Source organism: Poecilia latipinna, unplaced genomic scaffold (assembly GCF_001443285.1).
Source record: "Poecilia latipinna isolate Pla-1442-1.1 unplaced genomic scaffold, P_latipinna-1.0 Scaffold1497, whole genome shotgun sequence".
NCBI lineage: Eukaryota > Metazoa > Chordata > Actinopteri > Cyprinodontiformes > Poeciliidae > Poecilia > Poecilia latipinna.
The window spans coordinates 96,978-117,972 of record NW_015114113.1 but is presented as its reverse complement, the minus strand read 5'-3'; the positions used below and the strand labels follow the sequence as shown (position 1 = coordinate 117,972).

Below are 20,995 nucleotides of genomic sequence, written 5' to 3'. Positions count from 1 at the left end.
AAGATCGTAGAGCATCCATGAGTCAATTATGAGTAGCAAATGTCTGATAAAGCAGAACTATTCAGTGATACTTCAGTATATTTTTCTGTGCTTTTTTGCCCCATTTTTGTTATTTACAATCTTCACACATACTCACTCACACATATAGCTTGAAAAGACAAATGTCTCTGAATGAGAGCCTTATTGTTACATTTAAGTTAAAATATTAAAAGACTCCACATCACAGAAAAATCCTACACTTTCTGTACCTGGAGAAGTCAGGTACAGGTTATATATTTAATCTACTGTGTGAACTTGTTTCTCTTCAGTTGCTGAAACATTTAGAATGCCTCAGGCAAATTACTATTGAATAAAAAGAAACCAAAACCAGACTCTGCCATTTATCTTTCTGCAGCACTATTGACGTTTCACGTGACTCCTATTTTTGCTTGTTAGGCTCGAGGCAACCCCCCACCCCCCACCATTTGCTGTCTGAATAACAGAGAGAACTACAGGTCTTGACCCATCCTCTCAATCTCATCAATCAGGAAGTCGATGTCCGACTGTGTGGCAGCAGGATTGGAGACAACCATGCGGAAAAAGTTGACTTTATTGCCCTGGGGTTGGTAGCCCACCATTGTGGTCCCCGACTCCATCATCATGGCCTTGATCTTTGGAGCAACCTGGTGGAGTCAAAACGAGAGGTTACTGTGAAGCAAACCTGAATCCTGTGTGTACACAATAAATCACAAATATATTATCCTTGCAACACCAGGGTGCACAATATTCATATATTTTTGCTGGGAATTATACTTCCAGTGTGATGCGTGTCTAATATTTAGCCAGTTGAACAGAGCAGATGCACACAAATGACCTTAAAGCAGTTTTTTTTTTCTTTTACACATAAAAATCTGAGCAGTGTGACATTTGTTGGAACAGATGGATTTTCATTGAGAATGAAATATTTATTTAGTTACTAATTAGGTAACCATTTGAATTTTACTTAGGCGAGTCAGAATGGATTGCTATAAAAACACGCAACACTTTTAAAATCTTTCTTCCTGAAGAAAACTGGAAAACACAATTATGTGCAGCTTAGTGCTGCTCTGTCACGTAAAAATAAATTTATGTTTGTGTTCATAATGAGACAAATTGAAAACAATTCACGGAATATGAATAATATGGTAAGAATCATAAGTTACCCTGTGGAGTTTTTCTCGCCGCTCATCGCTGTCGGGCATTCCTCTCAGGCTGGGTGGGATGTACCAGAAGCAAACGTTTGTGTGCTGAGGCTGTAGACACAAACAAATGTAATCAATCCACATTAGTCATTAAATTGTTTTACTTTTCGTAAAAAAAACCCCAAATATTAAAAGTCAAATGCACACTGTATAATTTAAACGGAAAATTGCTGAAGCTCACCACGCCATCAAAAACCATCTGAAATCCCTCCCGGTTCTTGATCTTGTTGTACAGGTACTGAGACAGGTCCAAACATTTGTCGATGTGCTGCTCGAAGCCAATAGTGCCCTGAGGGGAAAAGTTGTTCAACCAATGTTCATGGGTAAAGAAGCAAACATTAATTATTTCTACTGAGTTAATGACTGTCCAGCCAACTCACCTTGGCTTTCCACATGAGCCAGAACTTAAAGATGTCAACGTGCCGCCCACACTGGATGGCCTTGTCGCCTGTATCGTAGGTGACGTCGTACTGTTTGTCTGGTTGGAAAAGGTAGCCAGCGCACATGGAGTTACAGCCTGCGAGGATTCCCTGCGGAAAAACAAGGCACACAGTTTTAGCATTTCCCCTCTGACTCTTCTAAACAGATCACCCTGAACTTGTAGGGAATACATGCAATTTATAAGATATTTATATACAAATAATGATTTTTATGTTTGTACCTTCTCTCTGACTAGGATGGCAGAACACTGTAAAGGGACACCCATCATCTTGTGGGGGTTCCAAGTGACAGAGTTGGCTCTGTAATGTTGAATACATATCATTATGTGAATTATGTTCATTCATTCACTCATTAAAGGCTGAAAATCTCCAGCAGAATTAGGGCGCATTCACACCAGCCCTGTTTAATCCACTTTAATTCAACTGTAGTTCGTTTGCCTAAAACGTTTGGTTTGTTTGGGGAGGTGTGAACGCGTATCGAACTCTGATGTGGACCAAAAAAAAAGCAAACTCTGGTTCGCCTATAAACGTCAGTCTCGGTTTGGTTGAAGTGAATACATGATGCGTTTTTAAGGCACATGAGGATGCCAAGCGTACCAGAGACCACTCCAAAAGTAGGAACCGGACTGTAGCGCAGGGCATTCTGGGTAAATACAACCAAAACAAACGCTCATGTCTCACACTAGCAGGAGAAATGACTTGTGGTCTTTTGCCTAAGACATAAGAGAAATCGTACAACCACTGAAAATCAAATGTCTCTCCATTTTTGTTTACATTTTGTGAAGAAAGAAGTTGCGCTGGTCTCATTCAGAAGTTTTCATATCGTTCCCTTCAGTGGTTCTTGGTTCAAAGCTACCACAGGGGGTGACTAGGTTCTTCAGACGGTCTGAATCATTGGTGAACGAAAACTGCAGCAGCTTAAAATGTGACAAATGTTGCCATTTTGATCCCGTTGAACCGAGTCTACCGGACTGTCGGGTGTGAAAACACTCTTCAAACACAAGAGGGCGGTTTCTGTTCTCATGCTGTCTTACCTCTCAACTCCATTTAGTTTATGACGATGCTTCCTAGACATTAGCAGTCCACCGCCCCAGGCGCCCTGAGAAGACAAAATAAGTACGATTAAAGATGGGATGGATCTCTGATCCATATGTATCTGAACCCTGAGTTATATCAGCTACTCACGTCTACATGAAGCCACAGGTTGTACTTCTCACAGATGTCAGCAATTTCGTTGATGGGATCAAAGGCTCCATACACAGTGGAACCGGCTGTGGCATTCACAAACATTGGCACGTAACCCTGTGGAGACACAGACATTATAGATGGATCTAAATCTGAGTTAAAATGAAAAACATACCATGAGTAGAAATAATGACGCCAACCTTTTGTTTTGCATCAATGATTTTAGCCTCTAGGTCTGCAGGTATGACTCTCCCTCTGAAAACATGTAAAACAATATATTTTTATACTCTTGGTTTCAAGGGTCATTTTTTATTTACGTGTTTTTTTCAGATTGCAGCTTTTCCCTCAACAAACCTTTCGTCTGTGCTCAGCAGGATGACGTTGTCGGTCCCAAAGCCAAGAGCGGCTCCGGCCTTCTTAATAGAGTAGTGGCTCTGCAGGGACACACATCAGACTCTATGATCAAACAGCTGCATTCAGGGAAGGTTGAACATTTTTGAGATAATTGCTAACTGATTTTTAATTTTTTTCCTTGCTTGGAGTAAAACTGTTAAATGTGAAAATCTTGTAAGATGAGCATCTGGCAGGAAGAAAAGACAACGTGATCATTTCCCTTCTTAAAACATTTTTTCACAAGGAGTAGAGCATTTTCTTTTTTTAAATAATGTTTACCTTGCATTGCTAACAACTACTTTTGTCAAAAGTGAATATGTAGCATAAGATCAGACTTTTTGGTAAAACTTGAGTTAATTGCTATAGAATAAGAGTCCGTCAAACTGTGCCTGTTTGCCAATTTGTCAATTTAACCTGCAGGGGGCGTCCTTCAGTCACAGTGAATCCAGAGGTGAATGAAGAGTAAAACAGCAGCAACAGTAACGTTAGCTTACTTCTTTAACTCTACTCATCATACATGTAAACATTTCTCAAAGTATTGCTTATTGTCACATAAACATGTTTTTGTGTCAAAGTATCAGACAAAAAATTGACTCATATAAGATGAAGAAATTAAGAATACTTTTGCATCTCAATCATTTATACAGCTATGAATATGACTTACAAATGCTAAAACTCAAATTCAGCTTCTGTGAATATTTAATTCTATCATTAACAGCAAAAAAAATGATTTCTATGACAGAAATGTCAGCCTACTAAAGCACTGGCTCTGAGTTTGACAACTTTGCTGAATTTGCTTTTTAATGATATTTTAAATTTGTGAGATTCCCCAGTTTGTGATTCCAGGGAACAAAAGAACAGATTTTTCAAAAAGGTTTCCAGCCTGAAAATATTAAACAAGAACAAAATTACTATGGTTATTAACTCGCAACATCATCCGAAACATTTGAAAACGTTTCCAGAAGATTTTAGCTTATGACAACTTGATGAATACATCTGAACTATTGTGTTTTAGATTTTCAAAAAGTGAACTGTCTGAACTGAACACTGAACTAGTTCTCCCAAGGTGTGAGGTGGAGCAGCGCGTTGGTGTGTGATGACGTACGTGTTCAGATGTGAAAAGGACGAGGCGGGGAGCGGCAGACATGCCCTTTGTCTTGACCTCAGGAAAGTACTTGTAGCGAGCGATCATCACGCTGTACATGTTGGAGATAGCGCCCCCTGTCAGTGAAAGACATATAATTCAGTCCCACAGCGGAGAATCATCCAGACCCAGTGAAACATAATGAGTGAGGAGGAATACCTCCAAAACCTTCTACGTCACAGTAAGTCAAGAGTTAAATAGTTTTACCTGTCTACTGATTTCTCCCCTGAGAGTCCTATCTACCATGAAACCAACCAATTAATTCAGTGAACTCTACAGATTCTGAAAGGTCAGAGGTCAAACATCCAGGTAGAATCATGTCAAATGCTCGATGGCTACAAAAACAGTATGAATGAGGTGGGGCTTGTTAGGGGCAATTAACAAAATATCACTGAGGTTGTACAGTCAAGTTCAAATTTATTCTTACCCGTGGCAGATTTAGATTTAAAGTTATTTTTATTCAGCCAAGAATTTGTCTTCAAACATAAGAAGACAATGAAAAAAAAAAGATAATTTCAAGGTGAAAAAACTATTTCTATACATTTCTTTACAGCTGCGCTTCCATTACAAATGTGCATAAAATTTTGTTTTTTCGACATTAGAGGAATATGGACAGTTTCACTATTGCAGTGTTTCTTCCATTAAACAAGAAATGCTGTTATTGTCACACGTCAATAAGTTCATTCATTAAAATCAATAAAAACATGCCTCCCCATGATTCTCTAACTACTTCCTGTTGTCTTCTTCTTCATGGTTTGATCATGTGACTCTGATGATGCGGGAAAAAAAAGTGTTCCCATTGCAGTTTTGTAAAATAAACCAATTTTCATAGGGCCAAGAAAAAAATCTCATCATAGAGCAAAACTTTTTACTAAAAAACAAGAGTTGTTTCAAAATTGCTGTGCTTCCATTAAGTGAATTTATTTTCAAAATGTCAAATTATGCAAATATATAGTCATAGGAAACATAGCTTATATATACTTTACCCAAAAATTGCATGCCAAAAATTACTTATACATTACTCAGTGCATTAGTGCATTTATTGGTATTTTTTTCTTTGCATGTTTCCCAGATATTTTTGACAATTTCTATTTTGCAATGAACCTAAAGTATTCCTACCAATGATGCATGCAAGCATTTTCTGAGGAAAACCACACACTCTTCTTCTAGTGACAGTATTATTAGGATCCTTTACAGCATGTACTTGCTCAGCAACAGAGGGATTTATTAACTGACCTGGTGAAAAGAGGCCGTCTCCTTCTCCGCCTGGCCAGCCAATCATCTCTCTCATCTTCTTCAGAGTCAGCTGCTCCATCAACACGAACACTGGAGCAATCTCGTAGGTAAACCTGCCAGTCACACCGTCCCATTATCAAGACGGCGCATTGCTCCATATTGCAAACACATTTGGAAAATGAAGGTATGCAGCACTTGCAGATGTGAGGCTCCAAACAGACACATCAGCGCATGCATGCACGCACGCACGAACGCACGCACGCACGCACGAACGCACGCACGCACGCACGCACGCACGCGTGTGCTCTTCCATTGTTTCCATTAGCCTTTGTGCATTTCCATCCGCACAGGACAGAGCTGACTGGGCTAATTAAAAAGTTTCTGATAGGAGCCAACCCACAAACATTCATATTGAAATGGCTTCTGAAATCATTGAGTGGTTTAATTAGAACACACAAAGCCCTGATGGCTATCTGGCGGTCCCGCCCATCCTGGCGACGGCTCTGAATGGGGCCAATGTGACGGCTGAAAGAACACGAATGTGGAAGAGTGTGTGTGTGTGTGTGTGTGTGTGTGTGGAGAGAGGATGTTAGAATGAGATAACAGCCCTGGTTGGCCCTGGAATAAAGAAAAGTCTGAATCAATGAATTTCACCATTGCGTTAAAAGAACAAAAAATATCGCAAACCAAATAGGAAAATGTTTTTTTTTTTTTTCTTTTAAAGATCCAGAAGATGAGGCGAGGAGGAGTTTTAAATGCTAGGTGTGGACTTGACCTCAGTGTTGGTTCAGAAACGATAAAATGAGAGGCACGTCGACCGACAACAAAAGAGAAAAACTGCTTGAGAGGCTAAAGTAGGTTAAATCTGACAGAGAGCTGACTCTTCCAAACAAGCACATGCGCCTTTGCTCTCTTTGTTACGGGACGAGCCATTCGCTACGCACCGCCTTCGGACACATCGCTGTTTACCACGCCTGTAAGGAGGCCAGTTACACAACACTTCACTGCTCCCATCACTGAAGAGACACCGCTCCACCGTGACAAAAGCAGGCTCTGCTCTCCCTGACCCACACTGGTTTTGCTGACGTTGTGGTGGGAGAGTAGAGTGGGATGGTACAGATCCCACTCTATGCCATCCCAGGTTCATTTGGCCCTTTCGCCAGTTTGCACCCTCGTTTTGTGGTCAAGTGCAAAATGAGTATTTGACTCAAAAAATTTTGCATATAGTTATTATTTCTTTATATTTCTGGAATAAACTATAGAGATTCATAGTGGTGCAAATATCTTGTATAATTTAATTTAATTGTTGAATATTATAATCTGAAAACATCCATATCTACTTCTGTTTTTATTTGTTGTGTATCAGATTATATTTTCATTCTTATTTAGTTGTTTTGAATAGAGGTGCAGAAAAAAAACCCTACCATACAGAAAAGCACAATTCCTAGTCCTAGCAATTCTGAATCAGTTCAAAAATCCATTTTAGTCTGCTTAATTTTGTTGCAAGATTATATTTTGAACAATTCTTTGAAAATCGTTTCTGAATCGACTCGTGACCCTGAAAATCGGAATCGAATCGTTAGACACTGAAAGATTTGCATCTCTAGTTATGAAGATAGTTTGTCATAAAATAAAGACTCAGAACCTCATGTCATTTATTTCTGGTGGATATAATTAGAGAACATTTTACTCTCTCTGGTTCTCATCCCTGTTTGGGTTAGCTCACTCTCCTAGAATATGATAGATTTTCACCCCTCAATATGCCAAAATAAATCTAGATGACCTCCAATATCTAATTTATTATTACAGTTGATTCATTTCTTTACTGCAGACTGTGGGTACTTTGTGTGTTTCTAAAGCGATTTTCTCAAATCCTCAGTTGTCAAAGCCAGAATAAAACGCCCTTAGCAATGGTAGAAACTGACGTGTGATTGACGATCATCAGTTCAAACCACAAGAAACTATGAAACAACTACAACTATGCAAGGAATGAGAAGGCAAATAGTGAAATGATCGGCACCCTGTATGGGAGATAGCTTAGAAACAGGCCAGAAAAGGCATAAAAGGTTGAAAGAGAGAGACGTTTTGTGATGGGGTCTAATCCATGTACTGCCCTGCAAGCTAAATTTTATTGAACAGACATAAAGAGACAAAGTCTCCTTTCATGACTTATGGGCTTTGACTTTCATCCACAACAACAAAAGGACAAAACTAGAGAGACGACAAAAAGACCAAGATCAAAGTCTTCTATGATATGTTAGAGGTAAGGATTATGGAAGCAAATAATACATATATTTAATCCCCACAACATCTCACTTTCTCTGGCTTTAAAACCAATCCCTGCTACAGCAAAAAAAAAAAAAAAGGACAAAACCGATGCACCTTTTTAAAATTCTCCTTATCTCCGAGTCATTTCATGCTGTAATGACAATAATGGTGATCATTATCACAATCAGAGCCAATCATTGGTCTTTTCAGGGTGAAAATTACCCCTCAGTCACCTGCCTGTCCCCCAGAGACAGCCCCTAAATGCCCTTATTATCATCATCAAGGGCGTGCAGTGTGTTTGTGCGTGTCTGTGTGTGCTTAGATGAATTCGTGCACGAACGTGTGTTTGTATGTGTGAAACCCTCTGACCCTACTCACAACGCTACTTCCAGCCGCTCAGAGGAGCAGGGACTCGGTTCATAACCATGGAGACAATAGAGGCGGAATGAGGACTCTGCAGGGATCTGCGGCAGCCGGTTTCCTTGCAGTAACAGGGTTTTCTGTGCAGCCTGAGGATATTGTGTGTCAGTGTGGGGCCCAGCTGGCCTATCTGCTAAGACCAGCTCACAATGAGCTGGCAGTCAATGGACTGGAAAGACTTGCTGCTGAATCTGGGACAGCCGGGGCTGGTGTGTGAGTGTGTATGTGCGGTTGTCGTTATGGAGGTGTGTTTGAGTGTGGAAAGTCAATGGCCCTGTCTCTTGGGGCATTCTTCCTACCAGCAGATGAGATGGGAGAGAGAGTAGATTAAGGAAGAGGTCATTTCTTGAGATAATGTTTAGGGGAAAAAATGAATTAACTTAGTGCTGTAGCTTTTTGGTGATTCATGTATTATCATTGCAGTTTTTTTTTTCTTCTTCTTCGGCTGCCTACAGCTTGTTCGGCGTCATGTTTTCTGCCACACGGCCGCTGTTAGCGGTTAGATCTGAAGAAGCAGCATACATTTCTAGCATGTTATTAGTTCACTACATAAATGGCTTTCAATGTATTATCTTTAGGAAAATAAAGTGATATTTTAAATATATATTTTCAGATTGGAAACCGTATGTATAACTCAGCTTGTTTAAGGCTTGGACGAAATTGCACCCATTCTTACATGTGTTGTCTCTCCTGAGACCAAAGGAAATTCTTCTTTGTAGCTTGACTGCTGCTTGTAGCGTTCAGAAAAAGAGCTGGGGATGGTTTCAGAGCTACAGGGATAAAGTTTGTTTAAACTTGTTGAGCTGATGCCCTCAGAAACATTAACTTTGGTTTTGTTTCGCTTTGCAGATGATTGTCAAATCATACCTTCTTGTAATCAAACTCAAAGTAAGGCAAAGACATTTAATTAAGCACTTAGAGCAGGCAAGAATATTTTTAAGAACCAGGACTGGACGATATGACTGAAAAACTTATCACCATATAAGCAATTCATATCAGCAGATATGAATAATTTTTTATTTGTTTTTGTTTTAAATATCTGAAATGCTGCCAAACTAGTGATTTGACCTTTCCTGTTTTATCTAATTTTCACTCCACATTGTTGTTGTTTTTTTAAGTCATTATGTGACACAGTGGCAAAACATGAAACTGCTGCTGTGCAACTTACGTAACAGGTTGTTGCTAGGTAACCAAAGAGTGAGTGAGTCAGTTAACACCACTATCTTTGCTTATTAGCTAGATGTGAGAGGTTGAGTGGCTAAAGCTTTAACTCTCCCTACATCTCCCAGAATGCTGTGTGGTTTTGGATCAGAGTTCAGTGAATATTCTATAAACTGATTATTGAATATTCTATCAGATGTGTAGAATAAAAGTTATTATTATTAGTAGTAGTACAGTATAATGGTAGTATACAATTTGAAGTTTAAAAACTCTGAAAATGTTGGACTGATTTTGTTTCTTTACACGACAGATTCATTATTCCACTTTCTAAGAAGGACTACGTTTGTTTACCTATTACCCTGGTGTTACTTATTCTGTTTTACAGATCGTATTAGTGTAATTGCTTTTCTTTTCTTTTTTCATCAACATGCACATGTACTGTGTGTGTTCATGTGTATTAAGAGCGTCTAAAGCAGACGTGGTTCATGCCCTCCATCAGATTGGGCCACCATGTAAGTCTGACCTGAGATCAATATGCAATCTAACCACCCCTGGGGCATGGCAGCCTCTGATACGCACAACAGCAGAGCGGGAGCCCTGCATCTGTCAATATAAAGTCTTAACAGGACAAACAGAGTACTTTATGTAACTAGCCTTGTGGTTGTTGGGACCTGTGGCGGAGCGAGCTCAGGGGACCGACATAAACCCTTCCGCCGCTTCCTGTTATGGTAATGACCAGAGGCTATTTCCAGCGGTCTTTAGACAGGAAATCCCAGTTGTCCTTATATGACACACGTAAAGATAAACTGTGTCCCGCTCAAGGACGAGCAGAGGCCTGCCTTCTGTTTGACTTACATGTTGGTGTTCGCCGTGGAAGTGAGCCACTCTCCTGCGAGCCCGATGATGTCCAAACCAGACGATAACTGATTGAAGAACCGTGGGTGGCCTGAACAAATAAACACATACAGGCTGCATTAGCAGGCTGCATCAGGTTTCATATGCAGAGCGAACAACTAAACTGAGATTATTTAATGCACTAGAGACAATCTGATTATGACTTGAGTGGAAAAAAACAAAAACAGAATAAACAGAAGAGCTCCGGTGCTCAAACACTGTTTTTCTTTCTATGGTCACCCATGACAACAACAGCTCAAACATGAGCGTCTAGTATGCAATATTTGCCCTGGTGACAGCTGTATGACAGCTGTTTAAACTGCAAGGTGGTGCTCACACACAGCCAACACTCAGCCAAGGATACGAGCTCTCTACATGGGTTACATAATGAAGAGATGCATACTAAGTATCACGGAAAAAATAGCTGGTATATCTGCTGTTGACGCTATCGGAAGAAACGGGCTGCTTTCTGTTTCAGCACTGTGGAGAGCTCCACTTCAGCCCACACACACACACACACACACACGCACTAAAATCCTCCTGGCAGTGCTTTAAAACAAAGAGAAAAACATAGAGGCTGAATTGAACAAGCATGGGGTAAAACCCAGGGGACAGTTTGAGCTTTGTCGTTTTAGCAGCTTGAAACAGCCCATGTCAAGATCGCCCTCAGGCTACACTCAGTTTAATAAGTCATGGGGGGAAACAGGAGGGGATGTCAAATGAATTGCAAGGGAAACACATAAGGTAGTAGTTATCTTAATAGACTACATGTGTGAAAAAAAACCTCTTTGTTTTTCTGACGCTTAATTTAAACGCAAGTATTGATTCAAAAATGTAATTATACATGTTAAAACGTTCAGCCTAAAAAAATTTAGCTAAATTCCACCGCTAAACCAGTAATATTTTAGCCAACAGTTTAGCTATTTGAAGTCATTTTCCTATGCAACCGTGTAAAATTAAAGGGTAGTATTGTGTAAAATCAATATTTTATTTTTATTTTTTTTTAGCTTTACGTCGTTATAAAGTGATTCTTTCATGCTTGAGAAATACTTTAATCTCCAATGGCAACCATTCAGCTGCACAAGAGCGCCTTCAAAAACGAAGCTGCACCTTGGAGCAGCAGTTTCCAAGCTTCTGCTACACACAGCAACCCTCCCACGCAACTCCCCTGCTCAGCTCCTTCAGACTAGCCAGCAGCAATTAGCAAACACCTTGTGTCTGCGCATCAATCGAACTCATTATACGAGCTACTTCTCACCTGTCCGGATGCCGTATTTCAGCGTGTCCCTGCAGTCCACCAGGATCTGCTCCAGCGACTCCGGCTGGTCAGACAGCTCCAGGTTGAAACCCTCCATGCCCTCCAGCAGCTGGTGAGGGTGATGGAAGTCCAGCACCTTGGTGGAGCGGTCAAAGGTTTTCTTGATGTAGTTTGTGAGGATTTCAACAACCTCCAGCAAAAACTGTATGGTGGGCTCCTCTCCATTTTTGGCTGGGAGAAGGTCTAAGAAGTGGAAGGGGAGAGTCAGTGGGAATAAAGCTTAGCGGTGAATTTAAAACCTCTCTCCTTATTTAGAATTCAAACATATTTAAACACGACCAAATTCAATTTGATAGTTCATTTATTTTTACCTTGTGTCTCAATGTCAGCTGGAATCAAAAAGCTTAAAGACTACTACAGGCTTATTTGATAACTGCACTTTAGAAATGTTCCTGAACTAAACTCTAAAAGGACAAATTGACTGGTTTGGTAACACTTTATTTGAAGGGGGTTGAATAAAACTGACATGACACTGTCATAAACACCTGTCGTGAACATGAATAAGCCTTCATGAATATTTATGACTGTTGTCATAAAGTGTCATTCGGTATATTATGACACTTTTAATACAAAGTTGACATTATTCAAAATGTCTTTGTTATGACAACTTGACATTAACTAAATAAATCATTACTGATATAAATTTGTTATAAAAGTATTACTGATTGCACTTTAAAAATTAGGTAACTTTAAGTTATTAAAGGTAAAGTTTAAACAGTAATGATTTCCTGGTTAATGTCAAGTTGTCATAACAAAGACATTTTGAATAATGTCAACTTTGTATTAAAAGTGGCATAATTTACCGAATGACGCTTTATGACAAAAGTCATAAATATTCATGAAGACTTATTCATGTTCATGACAGGTGTTATGTCATGTTTATGAAAGTGTCATGACAGTCTTATTCAACCCCCTTCAAATAAAGTGTTACCACTGGTTTTAACTCAGGGGTAAAAGTGATTATTCTGGTCATTTTTCTTTTTCTCCTTTAGACCCAAGCGACCAATAAGAATTGGATTAAAGGTGGGAATCTTCTGGAAGCTTATTTTCAGTCTATAATAAAAGTTTCCTTACAGCCAAGTTGCCATACAATAACGTAAAATGCTGAACTTTGAATCTATGATGGTGTTAGACAAAATGGTTGTTTCACTGCATTAAATTAATCTCAATGCTTAGATTAAAATCTAAAATACTCAAACTTAAGCTTTACAAGGGCAGTTATGAGAACTTCTGAGATTTTAATGAAATAGTTTTCAAGCTGGACACCATGTAAACCAAAAATGCCTTAAAATACCTCTTGAGTATTCATAAAAAACTCAACAAGTTGCAAACTATATTTCATAAAAACTGTAATTAGTGCAGAATAACTGTCTGGATTTGAGTTGTACAGGTCATACAATTTACAAGCCAAACCTCATTTAAAGTTATAGTATAAAGAGTCTTAAAATGTAAATAGGATAAAAGTTTCACAAATTGTATTTTATGAAATCTGTCAGTGATGCAGAATGAATCTGTCCAGGTTTTAGTTTGCAGTTTTCTGGCTGGACCCCATTTTAGGTGGCGGACAAGCCAAGCACCTTGAAACCGTTCTCCTTTTTGGGTTTTAACAAACTGAATAAAAAGGCTTCATAAACTACATTTTATACAATTTCTAAATAATTAGTGCCAGGTAAATGACCTGGCACAAATTAGATTGGTCCAGGTTTGACCTATCTGCTGCCGTTTTCTGGTATATCCTGTCTGAGGTGAAGAAAAACCTAAAAATCTGTAAATCACATTTCCAGTGTTCACAAATCTAAAATAAAACGTACCCAAATAAAAATAATGTATTTTGTTGAATATTTCATAGGTTAAAATTTGACCTGTATATTGAGTGTGGTTTTTCAAGAATTTATTGTGCTTTCATAATAGTCAGACTCAGGTTTGACTATTGTTTTATATATACTATGCAACAGTGCTACTCCAGATGGTGTTGAGGTGAAATGGCCCTTTAATCAAGTCTCACACAAAAACTCAAATTGGGAGCACATTTAAGCGTCATAAATAGTCTACCAGGTGAAAACAAGCAATAACATTAATCAATTTGACTTAATAGCTATTTAACTGTGTTTCTTGGGGGAAAGAAAATGAAACAAAAACAGATATAAATTCACAAACTTAATGAGGTTAGCGAACACCTGGACTTACAGTTAGATGAAAAGATGAGAGCGACAGGCCAGCGAAAGAAAAACCACAAGGAAGCGCTTTTGGGAACACTTTTGTAGTTTTATATTACCGAAGGCAAAAAAGCAAAGTCTTAGGCCCGCCATTGTGAAACTACAACCAGGTGTAAAGGTCTCACCTCGGGCGAACAGGTTGGAGAAGTCTGTCTCTGTGCGGCGGTAGCGCGAGTCTCTGTCACTGTTGTCGCACGAGAGCAGGTTCTTCTGGCCCGCGAGCCTCCCTCTCTCTTCCAGGCTGTTGTTCTTCTGCAGGAAGCCTAAAGTGTTGCACGATGAAGAGAATGCGTTATCTCCGAGCACCTCCATTACATTCAGAAAAACAGGTTTATGAAAACAGAAAAATATATATATACATATATATAAAATAAATAATAAAAATGAGTTTATGCCACAAAATCTGAGACGATGAATGTCCGGGAAAAAAAGCTGTTTCAGCTTCATATGATCTGAACCATGTGAAATGCTAATTGGTGTGGGCAGGTCAACCTTAAATAGGCCAGCGGCACGCGCCAATGTTAGGACTGGAGGACCGGGAACAGGGGGGAGGGGGCTCCACCCAGTGACATCACAGTCAGACCCTGCCAGCGGGGAGCAACAACAGGCCGACTCAGTACAACTACACGGCAGCCCGAAGCGATGTTCCACGCAGCCGCTAAATACAAACCCAATGGTTAATGACGGATGAACAGAGTCCCGAGGCAATCTTCCTCCGCGCGCCCAGGGGGAGGCCTATTTTACATTCAGCCACTTAATCAGGCGGCTCTTAACTAAATAGCTTTCTGCAGATAAATGCGTAAAAACATAGAAGTCCCGTTCACGCCTGCTCGAAATCTGAAGACAACTTAAAATCTATCTTTGTGACATTGTAAACATTCTCACTCCATCTGCCCTCAAAGCACGACTTCATCAAAGTCGAAAAAGATAAATTAAAATTAAAGAAGACAAGAAAAAGAAAAAAAAAGATCACTGGCTTGTCGTACTTCCTGGGGCCTTTCATTGATTTCTGGTGAAACAAACAGGTCAATAACATTCCGTTTGATTACCTTCATCTCCATTTTGTAAATCTACATCATTCATGGATTTTACAAGTCACAAAACAAGCCGCAGATGCTTTTTTTTTTAATAATCCCATTTTCATCAAAATAAGGTGAAAATGTTTTAGTTAATTCTAGGGTTATTCCATTTTTTTTTTTCTTCTCCCTCCTCGACATGTCGAAAGGGCTTTTCTTCTCAGTGTTGATAAGGAAAGGACACGGTGGTCAGGGGGCGGGCTGTGGGGGGTATCACCACGGCACCTTAGGGGCTAATGCCCGCTGACCTTTGGGAGATGGAAACGCAAAGTGACAGTGGTGGTTCGGCCTGTATGAGCAGCTCAGCTCTAAACAATGGCCTACATTTCAGAAGGCCTCAAAATGGGTTTAAAAAAAAAAAGAGAGAAAAAAAAACTGCAGTAATGACCGGTTTCGAAGGGGTAAAAAAAGCACAATAATACAAGTATTTTTCGCAAATGAAATGTCAGACAGAAAAAAAAAACCCGTCCTCCTGATATATGGCTCACAAGGTGATGAAATAGTGACAGGAAATGATTGATGGGCTCGAACCAGAACTTACCGCAAATCTTCATCCCCAGTTTCCGTGTGCATCCGTGCATCCACGCATACTCGTAGGCTAAAACAGAATGAGCGTTTTTGAGTTTTGTTTGGGTGTGTGTGTGTGTCTTTGTGTGTTGTTGTGCAGGCCGTGCAGAGGCGGATGACGATGGAGCACACACTGAGCACACCGTGAAGCGACGTCTCTCGGACAGGTACGGTGAGTCATATTTCACCCCCTTTTTAAAAAAAAAAATATTTTTAATACACAGAATTGGTAGGCCTTTATTTTGCTCTCTAATTATGTCCTCTGTGCCATAACCCCTTTGTATTTCAGAGAGAGTAGTTTTAAAACATTTTCGATTTGGTTTCAATCAATAGGGACCGAGGGGCTCATCCACGCCGGCTCGAAACCCAGCCAAGGGGCGGGCTGGAATTAACACCCGTGAAATGAGCCCACGGACGAGAAATTAATTGAGTGCAACAAAGAATATGTGACTGGAACGGGCTGGAAATGGGCGTGATTTTAGGTAGCCTGTGGCAAGCTGGAAATAGAAAGCTAAACCTTACATCTCATACACTGTAAAAATGAATTTAGGAGGAAATTAAATATGAACCAATTAAAGTACTTATAGTTTTAATCAAGATTTACGTAAACTGAATGTTTCAAAATTTTACATTTGTAACAGCATTTGTCGTTTTATCTTTGTGAACGTCCTGACTAAACATTTAAATTAGAATTAAATTTGAGATATTGGTTCACGCCAAAGTTATTCTTATTCGTTGTGTGTGGTGGGGTCCAGCAAAGGTTGCTGGATATATAGTGTAATAAAATCTGCATAAACTTAATTAAAATTAAGAACTGTCAAAAAGCTTGTGCTATAACAAGAATTCAAGTTAGCATTTACCGCTAATGCTAATGTCAGAAATACTGACAAGTGAAGTTTCTTACACCTACAATGTGTTGGAATTTAATCAACAAATTGGTCAAATAATTTAAAAACAAATTTTTTTGGAATAATTTTTAACAATTAATTTATGCCCTATAAAAATTAATTTCTCAGTTAAATATTAACCATTAAAATGATAAATTGTTAGTAAGAATTTGAACTTGTAAATACAGTATAACAGTCAATAACTGTTAGATTTGGCATTAGTAAAAGTTAAGAAATGTGAAATGACTTGAAATTGTGAATGTTTCTGTGGTGAAACATGCATTTCATATCCAGTTTTAGCCTGCTTAGCAACTGTGCTAATGAGTCAATGCTGTTCAATGTCAGGGAACAGCATGTCTTTGCTGTGGTTGCCATGGAAAGGTTTACAAATCACCATTGTATTCTCTTTTCATCGTAACAGAAATGATGCTAACGTTAAACTTGCTAATTAGATTCTGTTGAGTTAGCACACCTTAAGAGTTAGCTGGAATTTAACTTGCTTAAGTCTTTTAACTGTTGGACCTACATAATTTCTACTCAGAAATATTTAGTAAAACAATTCCCTAACAACTTGTTACGTCGGCTTTATGACATAAATGCTAATGTTTTTTTTTCTTTTCTGTACAGTATTGTCAAGATTTCAGAGCTTCTTAACCCTGAGGCTCTCATTAGCATATCTTAATTGTGTAGTAACATGCAAAACAAATTCTTATGCTTCTGTTTCTTTTAAACCAGAAACACAACTGAGTGTTCAAATGTAGCTATACGTTTGTCAAATAAGTTTTTAAAACAGTATAAATAATTTCTTTATAAGCTGGAAAAAATACATAATTTCTACTCATAGATATTTGGCAAAAAATCCCCCCCTCCCCAAAGAATTACAAAATTTTTTACACTACAAAATCTTTTATTTAGGAAATTCTAACAGCTTGTTTTATTAGTGCACAGAAGTCAAGCGGGCTTTATGCATCTGCAGCCTGAGAGAAGCGACAAGCGTAAGCGCACCGGCTGCAAAGTCATGGCATAGGCCTACATAAAGCACCTGATGAGAAACTCTGTAAAACAAAACAAAACAGAGCAGCAAAAAATGTGTTTTTATATGTTAAAGCAATCTCACGTGCCACGACACAAACACCCACGGACAGACACAAGCCGCCAGGCGTGAGATGGAGCATAGCAAAGAGATAATGGCAACATCCAGCAGCAGACAAAACAAACATTTTAGTTTAGATTTTCTTCTGCCTTTTTCTTTTTTCCTTCAGTGCGTCTTTGTGGGGGTACAAATTCACCTTGAGAATAAATCCGGAAGTTTGAGACACGTCCACTTGACACGCAAAGGCCATAAACATATATAACTCTCTCTCCAAAATGTTTCGTTTCAGAAAAACAAAAGGAGAAAATGTCATATGTGCTGCTTCACTGACCCCCGAACTGGGCGTTTCTCTCTGCTGACTGGCTGAGTTGAGGAGGACAACACCCTGTTATTATTATGATTATTATTATTTTTTCCCTCTGCGTTGCGGTGCAGATGGCCGCTCAAACGTGTTCTAATAGAGTCGATTTTGTGCATGCGGCGCAGACTGAAAATATGACTAATTAACCCCCAGGTTAATGCATAGCCGTCTCTGGAACACTGGATGAAAAATAACTAGCCAATAAAAAGATGATATCAGCTTTTACTGGGGGGAAAAAATACATATATATTTCGGTTTTATCATGAAATATTAAGAAGTCAGAAGTAAATGTGAACGAATAAGAGTCCATCCAAAAAAAAAAAAAGCAAAAATGAAGCTGTAAATTATTCAAAAGAGAAGACGAATATTATCATGTGTTTCCTATAGGGATAAATGTCATTCAGATGGCTTTAATGGTGCGTTATTTCAGCCTTGTCTGCTGCCCGGCGCGCACTGCTGATCCGCCAGACAGCGACAGGCTGGTGTAATGTCTCTGTTTTTAACCGGGATGATTAACGACGGAGCCCACACAGCAAATGGCCCGGGCGAGACTGCTTTTATCAGAGAGGTTGAGGGGAGTGGAGAGAGAGAGAGAGAGAGAGAGAGAGAGAGAGAGAGAGAGAGAGAGAGAGATGTGGGGGTTGGACTGGGTTCAGAAGTGCCTTTTAGCAAGGCACCATCGGCCTTGTCATTGAGCTGCTATATTTTTGAGGGTAACTCCCGAAAGAGGTCACGGAGGCAACATCACTTTTTGTCGTTAGCCGGATGATCGGTGTGAGGACCTACTTCCAGACTGGGGTCTTAAATTAGCCGCGTTGGGGTCCTGCTCCTCCTCGGTGGCTCTGGGTTCGGACGTCGCCATCGCTTCTCCGTTATCTGGTGTCCAAAGCTGGGGGATAATTCACCTGCAAACAGAACGGTGGGGGGCGGTGAAAGAGGCTGCGGGGTCCGAAAACATAAAATCCAGAATAAGCGGTATGTCCATGGTGAGATCTGATGGAAAAGATCTGATGGAAAAGATCTGATGGAAAAGGGGGTATATCTATATTTCCAAAGACCAAGCCCGGTGTGGGCATTGATCAAGACGCTCAGTGTGGAGAGAATTGCGCACGACGCAAACAGAACAGATGCACATCAAAATGCAGATATTTGAGATAAGACGATTCCTACATGGATATTTTAAAAAATATTTAAACGACCATGTCTCAATTTGCAACAATCTCCCCCATACATAATGTACATAATGAGAATGATTGACAGAAATAAACCAGACACCTCTATCATTCCATAAACGAGCCTCTTTTATCCCCCTTAAGTTTTTTCCCCACTTAGATATTATTAATTAGACAAAAATAAAATAAAATAAAATAAATATTTGCGCTTTATTGTCGAGCATCCACAGCCGTCGCACCAGTTGATATTTCCGAAGGAGCACAAGGACATAGAAAACATTTAGACTAATTTTGCTCTATTAAGAATCTGTTTGATCAGTAAAACATAGCTGTCTAAAAAAACATGAGTCGATGCCATAAAGGTATGAGGGGGAAAAAACAGATTCGTTCTGTCATTCGTCTAAGATTTCAAATCTCAAAAGTAATTGAGTATTTTCATTTAAAACTGCATTATTATTATTGTTATTATCATTATTATTTTTAATGAAACCAGCTCTGGGTTTATGATGCCGATTAGGATCAACCTTTCACCTGTCTGGGGTTTCGCGTCTATCTGACGCCTGTCAATAAATACCAAGGACAAAAAGGAAGGGTGAACGGATCTTACCGGCACAGGTTATCGACTCAATGATATGCGCGACAAGAAGCAGTCCATTGACGGAGGGAGCGCACTGAAAGAATCCAATCCAGCTGTGAGCGCGGGCTGACCCCCCTCCACCCGTTCCTCTCTCAAGAATATCTTCTATACGTTATTTATATCGGAGGCTGAGGCTGCCCATTGGTCCCTCCACGCAGGCAGTGAGTCACGGCGCTGCCTCCCCGTGACGACTAATGAAGCCTGCCCGGAGTCCACTGACAGCGGAGAGGCACTACAAGAAGCCAGACAAGACTTGAGAGAGAGCGAGAGAGCGTGGGTTGGTGGGGGCGTGAGGGGGGGCAAAATGTGAAATTAAATGCAACAATGACGTGTTGTTCCTTCAGGCACGAGCGTGTCTCCAGGTGTGGGTTGGGTGGGTGGAGTAATGATCTCCTAAAACGCTTCCTGACTTGATTCCTCAGCGGCTGACCTTGAGGAGGCACATTTTTTAGACTCTTTTTGGTTTAAATTCAGTCACTGTTGGGTTAAGATTATATGTTTTTACAAATCAGCTGCAGACAAAGACTATAGGCAGGTTTAAACAGAGCAGAGATCGACTTGCCGGTGTGCACTTGGACTTGAAGTCAGTAACTGATGGCCACACATTGTCCTTTTTTGTAAAGAGGATGATTTATGGTTCTATCAATTATATATCACCATGTTTGATGATGTTCTCCGTCTGAAATGCTGAGTCGGTTTTTCACACACTTTGCAAAAGGCTCCACCTTTGTTTCATGTGTCACATGATATTTTTTCTAAACGTCAGGACATTTTATTGGTGTGTGAATGGGTGTGTGGCATTCAGGAGCAACATGAACTGATTTCACCCACCAACATGCAAGTTTCAGATGGGAAATCTCGTAAAACCTCTTGAGATCCAATGTGAGTTCAAAGTAAACAAACATGGTGGACTGGGAAGAAGCAATGACGATAGTTTCCAACATCTATTGGACTTTCTGGTTGCAGTTGTTTGGTCTTCTGTGTATCTTTTATTCCTTTCCATGTTTCCATCCCGATAAGTGAGGCGTCCTTACGGTTTTTGGAAAGAGGGAAATGGGGGTGAAAGTCATCAAGAATCTCCGACAGTAAATCTTGTGTGAACTAGCCATTAGGCTCGCAGAGTTTTAGACATGACTTTGGGTTCTTGTGTTACCTCCTGGATGAGTCATGGGTAAACTTTTAGGATAATTTTGGTTGGCCGGCCGCTTTTGGAAGGTTCTCCCCGCTGTTCATTGTTTCATCATTTGTTCAAATTGGCTCTGATTTTGTTTAACTGGAGTCCTAAACCCTTATAGTCCTAAACCCTA

General features: G+C 39.8%; 1 protein-coding gene across 3 annotated transcripts in view; it reads right to left on the bottom strand.

The window, feature by feature from the left end:
* Positions 1 to 97: 97 nt before the first annotated feature.
* The window catches only part of LOC106963118 (glutamate decarboxylase 1-like), a 49,197-nt gene continuing 28,299 nt past the window's right edge, over positions 98 to 20,995 (bottom strand). Inside the window, exons 1-17 of one of the 3 annotated variants that reach the window (XM_015057854.1) lie at positions 19,659 to 19,922; positions 18,666 to 18,784; positions 15,513 to 15,569; positions 14,021 to 14,158; positions 11,620 to 11,862; positions 10,323 to 10,413; positions 5,619 to 5,731; positions 4,344 to 4,459; positions 3,200 to 3,279; positions 3,046 to 3,100; positions 2,846 to 2,962; positions 2,695 to 2,759; positions 1,882 to 1,960; positions 1,601 to 1,750; positions 1,402 to 1,509; positions 1,182 to 1,271; positions 98 to 662 (exon numbers count right to left, since the gene is read on the bottom strand). In XM_015057854.1, the coding sequence (XP_014913340.1) occupies positions 489 to 662; positions 1,182 to 1,271; positions 1,402 to 1,509; positions 1,601 to 1,750; positions 1,882 to 1,960; positions 2,695 to 2,759; positions 2,846 to 2,962; positions 3,046 to 3,100; positions 3,200 to 3,279; positions 4,344 to 4,459; positions 5,619 to 5,731; positions 10,323 to 10,413; positions 11,620 to 11,862; positions 14,021 to 14,158; positions 15,513 to 15,569; positions 18,666 to 18,741 (1,752 nt within the window). In that variant the 5' untranslated portion in view covers positions 18,742 to 18,784; positions 19,659 to 19,922 and the 3' untranslated portion in view covers positions 98 to 488. Of the gene's footprint in view, positions 663 to 1,181; positions 1,272 to 1,401; positions 1,510 to 1,600; positions 1,751 to 1,881; positions 1,961 to 2,694; positions 2,760 to 2,845; positions 2,963 to 3,045; positions 3,101 to 3,199; positions 3,280 to 4,343; positions 4,460 to 5,618; positions 5,732 to 10,322; positions 10,414 to 11,619; positions 11,863 to 14,020; positions 14,159 to 15,512; positions 15,570 to 18,665; positions 18,785 to 19,658; positions 19,923 to 20,995 lie in introns of those variants that run through there. The other 2 variants (XM_015057855.1, XM_015057856.1) reach the window with 2 other exon arrangements.